Source organism: Marmota monax, unplaced genomic scaffold, assembly GCF_021218885.2.
Source record: "Marmota monax isolate L192 unplaced genomic scaffold, Marmota_monax_Labrador192_F-V1.1 WCK01_AAM20220418_F8-fsc00160, whole genome shotgun sequence".
Classification (NCBI taxonomy): Eukaryota; Metazoa; Chordata; class Mammalia; order Rodentia; family Sciuridae; genus Marmota; species Marmota monax.
Window position 1 is genome coordinate 1237460 of NW_026694183.1, and position 14511 is coordinate 1251970.

The window sequence follows — 14511 nt, forward strand, 5'->3', positions numbered from 1 at the left end:
GCTCTGGCCCCTCCACCCTGTTCTTCCCTCCCTGTGTGGGGGCAGTGGACATGTTCAGGGACAGCATTTGTAACGGCCAGTGAAGGGTGACAGACTTCCTTCCCCAGGGCCGTGTGGATGGCTGCAAGGTGTGCGTCAGACACCCAGACCCAACTCAGTGCAGGTGCGTTCCCTGCCAGGGGACCACAGGGTGGGGGGTGGTCCCTTGGGTCACCACAGGGCTGGGACGCTCTCATTGCCTAGTGATCGTGCGGCCATCACCACCTCCTACCACAGGGCATTATCCACGTTTCTGGTGGGGTCTGTGTAAACCAGCCCACGTCCCCCCAGCCACCCGCAAGCCAGGTGACATATAGTGCATGGTACAGAGGTGACTGACCCTGTGTTGGGGCTGACGTGTTCCCTGTGCTCAACTTCACATCGTCATTTCAGCCTGCACTTCCACTTACAAAAAACTGACTCCCGTGGAGCAGAATGCCCCTCACGCCTGCAGCCTCCCAATGGCCCAGGTCCTGTGTGTCTTGACCACATCATTTTCTTTGTTTTTTTTTTATGTGTGTGTGTTTGTAATTTGATTTTTGTTTATAGTGACCTTAGAAGCAATAAGCTCCATATATACAATGTCACTTGTTACATATAGTGTTTGTGTGCATGTACATAATGTAACTGTTTGCAGTCTTAGTGTGTCTAGAGGAACTTGTTACACATAATATAACTTGTTCTATAATGTGGATGAGTGTGCATGAGTGTGTGTGTGTGACTAGGCAGGTCATAGGCTACACCATGTAGGTGTGTGTGAGTGCACTCTACGCTGTTCACACTGTAACAAACTGCCCCGGGACACATTTCTTGAACTAACTGGGTCCTTAAGCAATATGGGACTGGATGCAAACAGGGTACAGGAATGGGATGTCCCTGGTGACGGATGGTTGTCTGAGACCTTCAAAACCCCAGGATTGCACCGTGCAGAGGGAAGTCTGTGGCTATGTTGGTGACTCATATCAGCACCCAGTTATCAAAATCATGAACTCCCAAACCTGGCTCTAAAGCAGTTATAGTCCAGGGTTTAAATCTTGTTATTGTTCATAAACCTTACAAACTCTGATCATCACAGGTGGACCACATGAATCTCAGCAGGCATCATCCAGAAGATGCCTCCACCCTCAGGAACTCCGCTCCTTCCTCAGGGAACCCCCGACTGGGCCTGGCCCACCCCTTCTTGGATCCTCCATGACTTGTACTGTGTCATCTGAAACCTGTCCCTTTAGTCAGGAGCGGTGGCATCCAGTGACCACACAGGGACAGTTGGGAACTTGGTGAGAAGCCCCAAGGAAACTTTAACCTTCTTCTGGGGTCTAATGTTGTTCCTTCTTGTTTATCAAAATAGCAAAACGTCACAGTCCCTCCCAGGGCAAAGTGCGGCCCAGCACAGCCAGAGTGGACCTGCTGTACCCTGCAGGAATGGGAACTCGTGATATCTGGGGAGAGGAAGGCAGGGGGGGTTCTCGCCTCCCCCACCCCATCTGGGCAAGCCCCGTCACCCCCAAAGCCTCACACCACCAGGTGAAGCCGGTGTTAGGTAAAACAGCCTCCTTGATCTTGTTGTGCATCCTCCTGGGAGGAATTCCTCCTGGAGCAAGAATTGGATAAAGATGGGGAGAGTCAGGAGCCCCCAACCAACTTTCAGAGAAGACGAGGCACAGGGGACAGTAGAATAACATCACCAACCACAGCATTAACAGCACCAAGTGTGCCCTGTCGCTCTCTTTCCTCCTTAGTGAGACTGTAAGTCTTGAGGCAGGAGAGTCTCTGGCGGGCAGGGTCAGAGCCAGGCAGCAGGAAGTACTGGGTGGAAAAAGAGGATGGGTCCCGGGAGGCAGAGCTGAGCCCTGTAGCCCTGGGTGGGCAGCAGAGGGGCCCTCACCACAGTACTCACCTGCGTTGGGTGCACAGGGGGCTCCGCTACAGAAGGAAAGCTGCCTGATCTTTCTGTGGCCCCAGGTCCTCGTCTTAGAGTGGACACCTCGGCCACAACCTTTATAAACCCGAGATCTGAAACTAGGCAGAATGAAGTCAACGACCAGAGGAACAAGAACCAACAGCAGCGAGGAAAATCGAGGGGGAGACGGGCCTTCTTCATGGACACCTGGAGTCCGTCCACCAGAGCCACGTCTACCGCAGATGTCCCAGGCAAGAGATTGGTGCATTTTTTTTTCATTTAAAAAAGCATAAAGTCATAATGGACGGGTGACAACTGGGACTTTTGTGAGAACATTGATTCCATGGTGGTGGTTCCTGGACCTGGCGCACACATTGTGGGAGAGGCTGCGACAGCAGATGTGGGGTCCAGGAGATGAAGATCCAGAAACAGCAAATGTCCAAGGGCAGCTGAAGGTCGTAGCATGCCTGTCCTGACAGGTGACAGTGACATGTCCACACCAAACCTGTCCCCATCTGACCAGTGGTGTTGGTGCCCCTGGAGACCTTCAGTGGGCTCTGCCCAGGAGATGGGGGTCTGGTTTGTGCCCACGTGCTCTGTTTCACCTGCTGGAAGCTGTTTTTCTTTGTGCACAACTTTTTTGATGATTACTAAGAAGAAACTCCTGAAACCTACCAAGGCTTGGCTGACTCATGCTCTGTGAACCTGCAAGTCTCCATGACTCACCACAATCTCTCTCTACTTCTCTTTTGAGCTTCAACTTCCTGGGAGCCATGCAATAACCTCAGCACAGACAGGAAGGAAGGAGACAGTGTTGGTTTTATTTGGCACACTCCACAGAAGCGAATCCAGACTGCATTTGTGCTGGGTTTCGGGGTGCACACCTGTAATCTCAGGGCTTGGGAGGCTGAGACAGGAGGATCACGAGTTCAAAGCCAGCCTCAGCAAAAGTGAGGTGCTAAGCATCTCTGTGAGACCCTGTTTCTCAATAAAACACAAAATAGAGCTGGGGATGTGGCTCCGTGGCCAAGTGCCCCAGAGTTCAACCCTAGGTATTGTTGTTCATTGCCATCAGGAATTGAGTTTTCAACTGTAGCCCGACTCTCCTCTCTTCTCCAAGGAGCATTTCACAACAAATCTTACTCCTTGTCACAGCAACTTGACACTTCTTCTGAGAATTATCTCTGAACAAAATTGAAATGCAAATCTTTGGATGTCTGTTTATGCCTAAAATAAATCAACTCCGTGTCTTCATGTCTTGGAGGGGTCAGGCTTGTGGAACTGGGTTCCCTTCCTTGGATATTGTCTCTGGGCTTAGCATGTGTGTGACCAATGCGTGTGTCCCAGTGTGTGCATGTGCTTTTCATTCTAAATACTAGGTCAGTTTTCCTTGAACACAGGTTTCCAATCCTCCTGGAAGATGTCGTGTCTGTTCCAAGGATCCCAATATCTCCAGAGTCCCAGGGACACCTCACTTTTAGACTTGAGTGCTCCCTTACCTCTCAGCAGACACTTGCTCAGCTCTGCTTTATTCACGATCGTGGCTGCATATTCACACAGCACAGGATCTACAAGTTGGAAAGTTAAATGAAAATTCAGTTTATTTTCCTAACACTAATTGTCCCCCAAATTAAACCCATAGGAGAATTTTAAAGTCACAAATGAAAAATGTCGTCAGAATGGAATGCAAATATTTTTTCATGACTAGACATCGCTATTAAATACCAATAGGTGATCAATATAACAGTCAGATTTAGTGTGCTAGGGGCATATCTCTGTGATGAGAGTGAGTCTGCCTCTAACAGGTGGTGGAATTGAGAATCGCTATTTATTCTCTGACCAATGATAAACTTGAATGTTCATCCAGGACCGTTGCTGAAAAGCCTTTAGCTGAGCTTCTCCCAGAGACCTGACCCATACTCCAAATGAGTCCTTTAATTTACTTTTTTACTTGCTAAGATCCCAGATGCACGCTGGCCTTCCATTTTTGAGAGAATAAAGTGAACAGCTCAATTCTTCTCCAAATGCTTGGTCCCAGTCTGAACAGGAGGAAAGCACCAGGAAGCTTCAGTAGAGGGCGCCCTAAAGTCACCTGCCCCTGCAGCTCAGAACCACCCAGGCCAGCCCAGCCCAGGGAAGCCAGGACACAAGGCTGAAGGCGATGTGGTGTCCTGGGGGGCCAGGGAGGAGGGCAGTGGGAAGCACAAATCAGCTATGGACTTGACTCATCGGTAAAGGACCAATAATGATTTCTTCACTGTAACCCATGTTCCATGCCAAAGTGAGATGTCCATCACAAGGGAAGGGGCGGGGCGAGGGGAAGGTCTGGGGCTACCAGGGTTCTGAGAGCCAAACCAGCTCTGAAAACGAGTCTACTCTGCTTTAATTTAAATCAGATGTATTTTAAACTGCTACCTAAAACATAAAACTGAGGACACGGATGGGAACCACGTGCTGTTCAGCACCTGCAAACGCTGCATCGTGTTGGAGACGGCCAAACTCAGCTCCTGGGACACTCACCGTTTCTTTAAGTGAGAGCACGCAAGTCCTTGGTGCCCTTGTGGTCTGCAGCTTTCAGACCCTCTCTGCAGTCTCCCCCCATGTCTCCCACCTTAAGGACAACAGATGCATTGGATTAGCAACCACCCTAGTGACTTTCTCTTGATGACAAGGGCAGAGACCTTGTTACCAAGCAGGGAAGGTGTAAACCAGTGAATACTAAATAAAGGCTCTTGGGCAAGTTTTCTAACACCCAGCAGCCTCAGTTCTCCCTTTAGTAAAAGAGATAATAGCATCTTTATAATAGAGCGGCCGTGATTCAAGGAGATTAAGAAGCCATTGGTCTCATAAGCCTTTGCCATAGCAATTGCTATCAGGTTATTTTGATTGCAGAATGAAGAAAGCGGCCTCAGGACACATGCACAGATGAATGGGTAAGTGAGTAACTCTCTGGCATTTCCTGGTCCCCTCCTGAAGCCTCTCTCCCCCTCCCAGGTCCTCCAACCTTCTCTCACTCTCTTCTTGCTTCTACTCAAGGTCTGTATTTAGACCATTTCCCGAGGATGTAGCAAAGCACCTGACACTGGATACTTTGTAAAGAAGCAGGGTTCTTTAGCTCACAGCTTTGGAGGCTGAAAGTCCAGGCTTGGGTGCCTCACCTGTTTGGCCTGGTGAGGGACTTCCAGCTACATGACAACATGGCCCCTCTTTTGATAATGACCTTCTTTTACAACAATCAACTGGAGTCCTATGACAACTACATTCATTCCTTCTGAGGGTTATGCCCAGTGACCTTATCAGGCCCCAGTAGGCCCCCCACCTCCCAACATGGCCACACTGGGGACATGCTTCCAACACATGGACATCCAAGCCCCAGCTCTTTCCAGTGGAGGCCTCTCCCCCCACATAGCCCCAGTGAGACGCCCATGTGGGAGGAGGGGCAGGACACATCCACATACTGTTAGGCCACCACCTGGGCAGCCCTTGGCTCAGGCAGGTGACATATGAAATCAACCCACAGAGAAGACCTTCCTGGGCCGCCCTGTCCACCATCACACCCAGCTCGGGGCAGAGGTTTGCGCTGAGGATGGAGGAGGCAGGACCCTTCTCCGCCCTGGCAGTGGGCAGAGCAGTGCACCAGTGGGTCTGTGTGGCGAGGGCCCTCTTGGTCCACGTGGCCCCTGCTCACAGTCACCTCCCGTGGTGGGAGGGCCAAGGTGCTTCTCTACTCCAAGGACAGTGACCCACTCAGGAGGGCTCCACTCCCGAGGCCCCACCCCTGAACTCCATCACCTCAGGGTTAGGACTTCAGCACAGGAACAGGTGGTGACGGGGACGTTCCTCTCAGAGCATCACGCAGCTGTCAGCAGCCGCAGGTGTGGGCTCCATGGGGGACAGCGTGACCAGGTGCGGCAGGCCGGGGTGCTGGCAGGTGAGAGATGAGAAAGGACCTGCAGGCGGGCTGAGCCCCACCTTGGTGAGAAGGGCAGGTGAGCAGGGAGGAGGCGGGCGCCGAGGAGGCCCCGCCCAGCTCTGCCCCTGGCCAGGTCACCCCCCGGCAGGGCCCTGTCTCTGGGAATACCCCTCCAGTCCCCGGAGAGGACAGACCACGTCCCGTCTCACAGGAGGCCCCGACCCACAGCTCAGTGCTCGTTGGCAGCTTGTCTGAGTCCCGGTCTGGGGGGGCCCTCGAGGGCGTGGACGGAGCCGGCTGCTGGGCTCTGAGGCCAGAGAGCAGAAGCCACTGTGTTCACTGGGAGTGAGGGAGCCATGGCTGCCTCCACCCGTCACCAGGACGCTGCCCGCCTTCTAGCCCCCGATGCCCACACCTGGCTGCACAGGCTGCCTCTAGGGCTCCTCCACCTGGTGCTCCTGACCCTGCTGACCTGACGCTGGGGGACTGCTCTCTGCAGGGTCAGATGGTAGCCGCATCTCTGGCCTCCACCCACTAGGGGGCAGGAGCTCCGCCATGTCCCAGTCAAGTATTATGAAGTGCCTGCCCAGGTGGCCAGGGGTCCTAGGGGTGGAATTGAGCAAGGCTGAGAGACAGCCTGGACCACCCTGTGACTTCCTCATGCCAACCCAGGGAGGGACCACTTCCTGGTGCAAAATAAGGGGCACAGCAGCACCTCAGCCTGGGCAGGAGCACTCCTAGACGTGGTGTTCCACCTCTTGGGGCTCAGAGGACCTCAGAGGTCCCTGTCTGACCCCCAGACAGGATGTGCATGGCTGATCCTAAAGGAACGGTGGGCGGTGCACACATTTCCCGCCCAGGCCCCTGGAATCCAGGAAGCCCAGAGAAAGGGCACAGGGGCCCTGGTCCCCCTCTGAGTGGGTCTCTGGGCCCTGGAGGTGGGGTTTCCGTCCATTCTGTGCAGAAGGGCAATTGCCCTGGAGGGCGGGCCTGAGGGTCCTCTTCTGAGAACCGCCCAGGCCTCGGCCCCTCCCCAGCTTCCGTGGGTCCTGCAGCTTCCCCTCCGCAGGCTCTGGCTGCTCTGCTCAGTCCCAGGAGCCCAGGACCCTCTGCCTCCCGATGCTGCGGCTGCTGCTGCTGCTGTCCCTGCTGTGGGCAGTGGAGGGGGCCTGTGCAGAGGGGCTGAGGAGGGTGCCCTGTGATGACCCTCGGCTTCCCCAGGGGCCCTCCCCTCAGGATCCAGAACACAGCGTGGATGTGCCCGAGTCCGTGACGGTGCAGGAGGGTCTGTGTGTCCTGGTGCCTTGCAACTTCTCCTACCGCGGCTCAGAGACTGGCAACGTCTCTATCTACTGGTTCCATGCAGGGGACAATACAGACCATGGCTGTCCTGTGGCCACAAACAACTCTACTCAGAGAGTGCAGGAGGAGACCCAGGGCAGATTCCACCTCCTCTGGGACCCAGGAACCAACAACTGCTCCCTGAGCATCGGAGACGCCAAGCGCAGTGACAGTGGATGCTACTTATTTCGGGTTGAGAAAGGAACATTTAAGTGGAATTATTATACAAAAAAGGTCTTGTGCATGTGACAGGTAAGACTCCAGCTCCAGGGCAGCCCCAGGAAGGTCACAGGACAGGGCTGGGTGGGACCCTGCCCTGGGGGAGCTGGGGTCAGCATTAGGGGCTCAGGGAGCAGCTGGTCATAGCCTGAGCTTCTCTCAGGGCCCCCCCTCCCACCCTCCCTCCTGACCCTGCCTGTCCCCCTCTGCTCACCAGCCCTGACCCCTGACATCCTCGTCCCTGGGACCCTGGAGTCTGGCCGTCCCAGCAACCTGACCTGCTCTGTGTCCTGGGCCTGTGAGCAGGGAACACCACCCACCTTCTCCTGGGTAGGGCCCTCTGTGTCCTCTCTGGGCCCCAACATCATCCACTCCTCGGTGCTCACCCTCACTCCACGGCCCCAGGACCATGGCACCAACCTCACCTGTCAGGTGAAGTTCCCTGCAGCTGGTGTGACCACAGAGAGAACCATCCAGCTCAATGTCACCTGTGAGTAATGGGCCAGGACACCTGGGTCCTTGAGGCTGTGAGGGGCAGGGAAGGAGGCTTGGGTCCCAGGGCTAGGATTACTTTGTGTCCATGTCCTAGGGGCTTGGTTGAGTCAGGGACCTTGTAGGGCAGAGGCCCTGTCCCTGTGTGTGTCTGTGGTTATGGGGTGGGTGTGGGGAGTGCTGTCTTATCTTCAATCCAACGAAAGGGGCAACAATCCATCTTCCTGTCCACGGTGCTGCAGAGAACCCTGCAGTCAGTGTCTCCCCAGGGGCTGCCCAGGCAGGGGGGCCTCTCTGGGGCTGTTAGTGCTGTGCTCTCTGAGCCAGGCTGGTTGAGACCTGGCTTCCAGGTATTGGAATACTGGAGAGGCTGCAGGTCCCCCCAGGAAGCCCCCCTCAGGCCTCCGTCCCCAAGTATCTTCCTATAATTGCCTAAGGACATTTTGGTGACCAGCAATTAGCTCTTTGCATACCTCAAAGAATTTTCAGTTTTATTTTTTTTTTCAATCATTGAATGCCTTGGGGACATTTGAAAAATGGTCTTTAGGTTTTAGAGGAATTGAAGGTTCACTGCAAAATCAAGCGACAGGTGCATAGATTTCCCAAACACCAGGTGCCCCTGTGTGGCACCACCTCCTGAGTCGGGAGACCTCATGCTCCAGAGTGGGTCACTTACTACAGTCCACAAACCTACATGGACACGTCACTGTCACCTGGAGTCCTCACTTCTCGGCAGGGCCACCCTTGGAGTCGGACGTTCTGTGGGACTTGACCCCATAACACAGTCACACAGAAGAGCCCTTGAAACATCTCTGGGACTTTCTTGCTTTTCCTGTCAATCCTTCCTCCCTGGCCCTGACCTCTGCCCAGAGATCAGCACCACGGCCTGTTCCCATCGCAATGGCATCTGGTCCCCTCGCTGGACAGTGAGACCCCAGGACAGGGGTGGTTCCCTCAGGAGTCCTCCTCAACTGCTGACCTCCACTGCCCAGGGACACCCCGACTCCAGGTGTCGAGGTCCCGGGAGGCTGCCCAGGTCTGACCCGAGGCCTGACATGGATTCCCTGCTCCACCTGCTTCTCGTCCCTTCTGCAGGCCCAGGGAGCCCTCTGACCCTGAGTGACAGGGCCAGCAGAGACCAGGACAGGAGACTAGGGAAGAGGGAGGGATGAGGTCCCTCAGGGTCCTGCACCTTCTCTGTCCCCGTCCCTGTCTCTAATGGAAAGTTCTTGTCCCCCATAGCTTCATGGCCCCACTGTGGCCAGGTCTGGGGTCTGTGGCATGGAGACCCTGGGTGGAGAGAGACTGGGGTCCCAGGTCTGGGCAAGAGCCTGGGGGGACAGGAGGCACAGGGTGAGCTGTGTCCTTCCTCCTAAGGTTGCTGACAGGCTGACGTCTTCTGAGGGGTGGGAAGACTTAGGGGCTGAACCCACGTGGGAGGTGAGGGCCCCGAGTGCTGGAGAGGAGGGGACACGTGCCTGGTTACCAAGACTGGAGGTCACCCAAGTCCCTTCTCTCTGCAGGGAGTCAGGGGACAAACCCAGCAGCAGGAGTGGTCTGGGGGGCCATCGGGGGGGCTGGCGTCATGGCCCTGGTGGCCCTCGGTCTCTGTCTCACCTTCTCCATGTGAGTCTCAGCCTGGGGTCGGGGGTGGAGAGGGAGTGGAGAGGGGGGATCCAGGGTTGGAGGGACCTGGAGGGGTTCTGAGGGCCTGGGACCTAGATGGGGTGCAGTGGTGTTGAGGATCCAGGCTGCAGCCTCTGGGCAAGCCTGTCCCCTCCCAGCCCCAGCCTCAGATGCCCAGGAAGCAGGGTGGAGAAGGGACCTTGTCACAAAGTCCCATGGTGAAGGCCACAGGCCATCACTGTCCTAAACCTGCCATAGTCACGCACTCCAGGCTACGACAGTGACCCCACCGTCTGAGCAAACCAGGCTCAGAGACACCCGTGTCCCTTCAGAGTGAAGTCCCACAGGAGGAAGGCAGCCAGGGCAGCAGAGGACATGAGTGACACCCACCCCGCCCTCCAGCCAGCCTCCATGGTAAGTGCCCTGTGCACCCTGGGATCCAGCCTGTTCCCAGGACATGTCCCCAGGTGGCCATGGTGGTGCCCACTCAGCATGAATAGAACTGATCTGGTCGCTGTCCCTTGTTTTAGAGTTTAGGTCTCAGTGTTGAGACATGGCAAGGCCAGTCTGCAGGGGACAATGGCCTTGTGTGAAGACACTGTGTGACTCCCAGTTCCAAAGAGGAACAGGCAGGCCACTCCACACAAGGCCACTCGTGGAGCAGGAGGGCTGGTCAGGGGACAGGGTGAGGGGAAGACGTGGGCAGGAGCCCATGCTGAGGGCCTGGGCGAGACCGGGCGGGCAGTGGGTAGGACTGGCTGCTCTGTGTCAGCAGAGCCTGGGGTTGGGGTGTCTCTGTTGCCTGGCGTCTTGCCCTAGGTTATTAGGGTACGTGATGGTCGTGCAGAGAGGAAGGGCTCCAGGAGGACAGGTTTGGTCTGGGGTCTGGGTACCTGGTCTGCAGGGAAAGGTGCATAGTAGGCGTGTCCTCTGCTGTCCCTGGGGATGGGCTCTGGGAGAGGCAGTGTCTGGGGTCAGCAAGGCCCTGATGTCAGAACCTCAGAAGTGCGTGGCCAACACATCCCTGCACTCCCTTCACTTGCTGGGTTCCCCATCTCTGATGGCACTCCTGTCCCCACAGCCCAACAGAGACCTGGCCCCTCTCCAGCCCAGTCCCCCATCCTTCTCCCTCTGCCCACCTGCCCCAAGGTACTCCTGTTCCTCTGAATTCAGCCTAAGGCAGCCCTCCCCCCCCCCGCCCGACTCCTTCCTGCCTCACACCCTCCCCCATACCATCAGCAGGACCTGCACCAACTGTCCTTGTCCCCACCCAAGTTTGAAAAGCACTGCTGCCCCTGAGCAGCCTGCCCTGGCATTTGGGGCAGGAAAGGCAGGGTCACGGTCAGCGCTGTGGACCTAGAGCCCAGAACTGGGCCTCAGCAGAGAAGGGCTGGTCTGCAAACCCTCCAGGCAGCTCGGCCCCTCTCCATGGCTGCCCAGGCTCCTGGGCCTCCCACCTGAGCTCCACAGGACAAGACCTCTGTGTCCAGCTGTCCCCTGTCCTCTGCAGTCGCCATTGGCCATCACCTGCCTCTTCAGCAATCCGCACTGGTTCCCTCTGACACTGACCCACAGGGCTCCCTCTGCACTGCCCCCTCCTGTGCACCCAGTGCTGGGCACAGAGGCCCAGGACCCCAGTGGCGTTTGGGATGGAGGGTGCGTGGGGGAAGCCCCTCGTCTCTGAGTCAGTTCCCGTGTCTGTGAGACGGCAGAACAGGGGTCTCACCCAGGTCTGTGAGTGCAGAGCAGGACTGGGAGCAGCAGGGGACTCCTGTGTTGTGAGGCATCAGGCCACCTGGGGAGGAGGAGGAGGGGCAGGAGGGTCCTGCCAGGGTGGACCCCGCCCAGCCCCTCCAGCTTCCCACCCTGCCCTGGGTGACCCTCTCTCCTGTCCACACAGGGGTGTCGGCAGGAGCCCCCGCTGCCTGGCCCTGCTGACCCCTGCAGCTCCTCAGGAGCTGGCCCTGGCTTGGGGCAGGAGCAGGAGCTGCACTACGCCACCCTCAGCTTTCACGGGGCCTCCCGCAACGTCCACGGGGCAAGTCCTGCAGGGGACACCTCCACCCAGTACTCAGAGATCAGGGCACAGGGAGGGACCAGCAGGAGCCTGTCTCAGCAGAGGACGCCTGCTGTGGAGCCACACTGAGTGACCACGCCCTCCAGTCCTGATGCCCCAGGCTCTGGCCAACCCTGCATTCCTGTGGCCTGGTCAGAGACCCAAGGGGACAGCAAGGAGGGCTTCTGTGTGGGGCATGTCCCCAGGGTGGAGTCACACTCACCTGTTCCCTTCTAGTCCTGCCCCTCTGCCCTTTTATGGATAGAACTTTCTAAGAACAGAGTCCCCCAATAAAAGAGGACTTCCAAATGTTCTCTCTCTCTCTCTCTCTCTCTCTCTCTCTCTCTCTCTCTCTCTCTCTCATAAAGCTATTGTGAGTTTCTCTTGCTGTCCCCTTTGGGTGAGTTTGAGGCCAAGGACTGGGAAGCCATCCTGAGGCTTGTGTGAAGGTAAATTGTGTTTTATTTTGTGTCCCTGCAAATTCACAGGAGCCATCTTAGTTCAGCTGCTCGTGCTGGTCAGGGGCAGGATCCTACTCTTTGTGGGACCAAGAGGCTGATGACTGACACCGCATAGAGAAGGGGTCCGTAATCAGCCATGAGTGCATTTCCTGCTGTAATTACATTATCTGAGAATTTGCCACCAAAGACCTGGATCACACCTGTGCTCCCTCCTGATGAACTGTGTGACAGAGGCCAGCCACTCTGCCCCTCCGTGTACCAGATTCCAGGTCTGCATTAGTGTAACAGTGACTGTGAGGGCAGCAGAGGTGCTCCCAGCATGCACCTGCAGGAGCCCATGACTGTGCATCCTGGTCCTTCCTGCTGACCTTAGTCCAGAGGCCCCTGAGCACAGACACTGAATCAGCAGCTCAGCCTCCCTCTGCCCACACCCTGCAGGGGGCGCTCTCCCCCTGACCTGCACCACCTCCCTCCACTCCAGCCTCCTTCTCTCCATCCCTCCTCTCTCCTACTCAGCCTTCCCAGCTCCTTTATGTCCTGCCACAGGCAAACTGCAGGCTAGCACTGAGAGAACTTTCTAGAACTCAGGGCTGACCACAGGTAGGCTAAACCCTCCGTGCCCTTCAGAATGAGCTCAAAGGCAGATGCTGGGTAGAGGGGTGAAGTAGAGCTCATGACTGTCCTTCTAGAAAGCCCCATTATAATAATGAAAGCTAGTTCAGGACGTACCTGCCCAACATGCACCAAGCAGCACCAAACCACGGCAGGTACAGCATTACCCAGAAATTCATGAGGACCAGTGAACTATGGTGGACTCTGGCCGTGAGGGAAAAGCACCTGTGGCCTGGACGCCACTCCCAGGTCCTCAGCAGGGCGGCTGAGTCAGGCTCCTGTCCAGGCTGGTGGCAGGCGTGACCAGCTCGACTTCACTGCCCAGACACTGGGAGGTGGCTGTGAGGCTTCTGGTCCCGAGAAGTTGGCATCATCCCAAGGCCCCTGCTCCTCCCGCCTCAGCACAACCAGGAACCTGTAAATGGTGCAAGACAGAGGGACTCTGAGAAGTGGGCGAGGCCAGCTGGTCTGGGACCCTGGACTAGAGAGACACACGGAAACAGAGTCTCTTCTACCCCTTCAGCCGCCACCACCCCACAGTGGCAGGTCCCTCAGGAACACAGCCCCCACCCCTGGGCAGCAGCAGAAGGCAGCCACGTGGGCTCCTGGTAGAAGAGGATCCCTCTGATGGCCTCAGGCAGGACCGACATTTCCTGGAAGGGGAGCCAATCAGAGCTGAATCAGTGGTCACAGGTGGTCCCCTCCCCATCAGGCCTGCGCCATGGCGACTGGTATTTCTGACCCTCAGTTTTCTTCTTGGTCAAAGACTTGAGGCTGGTGTGAAGCAAGATGGTAAAGGGGCAGCTCAGGGGCCAGCAGAGGGCCTCATCAACCACAGCCCCTTCCCTGTGGCCCAGCCAGGGGGGCAGATGACCTTGCCCTCAGGAGGACATTGCCTGAGGGGGACAGGCAGCTGCAGGGGGTGCTCAGCACAACCCACCTCTGATGTCTGGTCCCCCGTGACTCCACCTGGGCCTCTGCAGCAGGCCTGGCCGTCCCCTCCTGGGCCACACTGGGCTCCTCAGGCTCTGGGCTCAGCCCTCTGCAGAGCCTTGGCAGCTGAGCTGGATCCTGGTCCTGTTTCAGCACCACGGTCAGTGGCAGCCCCTCTGCAGGGATGTCCCTGGGCCAGAGTCTCCTGGTGGATGGAGGTCCCTGAGCAGAGCCTTGGCCACACTCCAGTGCAGAGGTGGGATTACAGAGGGGCCTGGTGACACGCTGTCTGTGAGCTGGTCAGGGGTGTCCAGGACCCTGTGGGGGTGTGTCCAGGCTGGGGCTTCTTGTCCCCGGGGGTGTTAGCTAGGGATTCAGGCTGTCCTGAGGTGAGGGGGGGTTAGCCAGGGACATCCCCAGTGACCAGGTGGGAGTGGCGGTGCTGTCTTGGGACAGCATTGGTAAGGAGCAGGAGTGACTCACAGTGGCATTTAGAGCACTCCCAGACCCTGGGAGAATCAGGTTGGCTCTGGTGAGCAGCGTGCTCCCGGCAGCCCACACCCGCAGGGCTTCCCCCCTCTTCGTCTGAATTTATTCCCTCTTCCCCTCAGAGGTTCCCCTCTGTCTTCTCACATTTCTGTCTGGAGAGTCCATCTTGCCAGGTGGCCTCAGGCTCCGCAGGCCGCAGCCCAGTTTCTGCCCAGATGCTTCCTGCAGTTTCCTCTCAGCCCAGGCTGACCTGAGCCCAGAGTCCTGGAAGGGCAGGGAGTCTGGGTGCCACTGAGACCTGGGCACGGGGACCTCCTGCCTGCATCCCCACCTCCCTGTGCCCCTCTCCTCTGGTCCCTGCCTGCGTGGGGGGCCACCTGGGCCAGCTTCCTCCTCACCTGTGGCCTCCCCAGGATCTGCTCCACCTGGA

The 14511-nt window shown here is 57.0% G+C and overlaps 1 protein-coding gene and 1 long non-coding RNA gene across 2 annotated transcripts; both read left to right on the top strand.

Annotated features, from left to right (window-relative positions):
• The first annotated feature begins 73 nt into the window (after positions 1 to 73).
• On the top strand, positions 74 to 3193 carry LOC124107860 (uncharacterized). Its single transcript, XR_006856543.2, has 3 exons — positions 74 to 163; positions 1115 to 1316; positions 2002 to 3193. It is a non-coding gene; the product is annotated as an uncharacterized LOC124107860 (long non-coding RNA).
• Positions 3194 to 6886: 3693 nt separating this feature from the next.
• Positions 6887 to 11899, top strand: LOC124107859 (myeloid cell surface antigen CD33-like). Its single transcript, XM_046466121.2, is given in 6 exon segments — positions 6887 to 7428; positions 7431 to 7445; positions 7630 to 7902; positions 9428 to 9530; positions 9863 to 9944; positions 11431 to 11899. Coding segments are annotated over 6 exon segments (1176 nt in total). The 5' UTR covers positions 6887 to 6971; the 3' UTR covers positions 11677 to 11899.
• The last annotated feature ends 2612 nt before the right edge of the window (positions 11900 to 14511 follow it).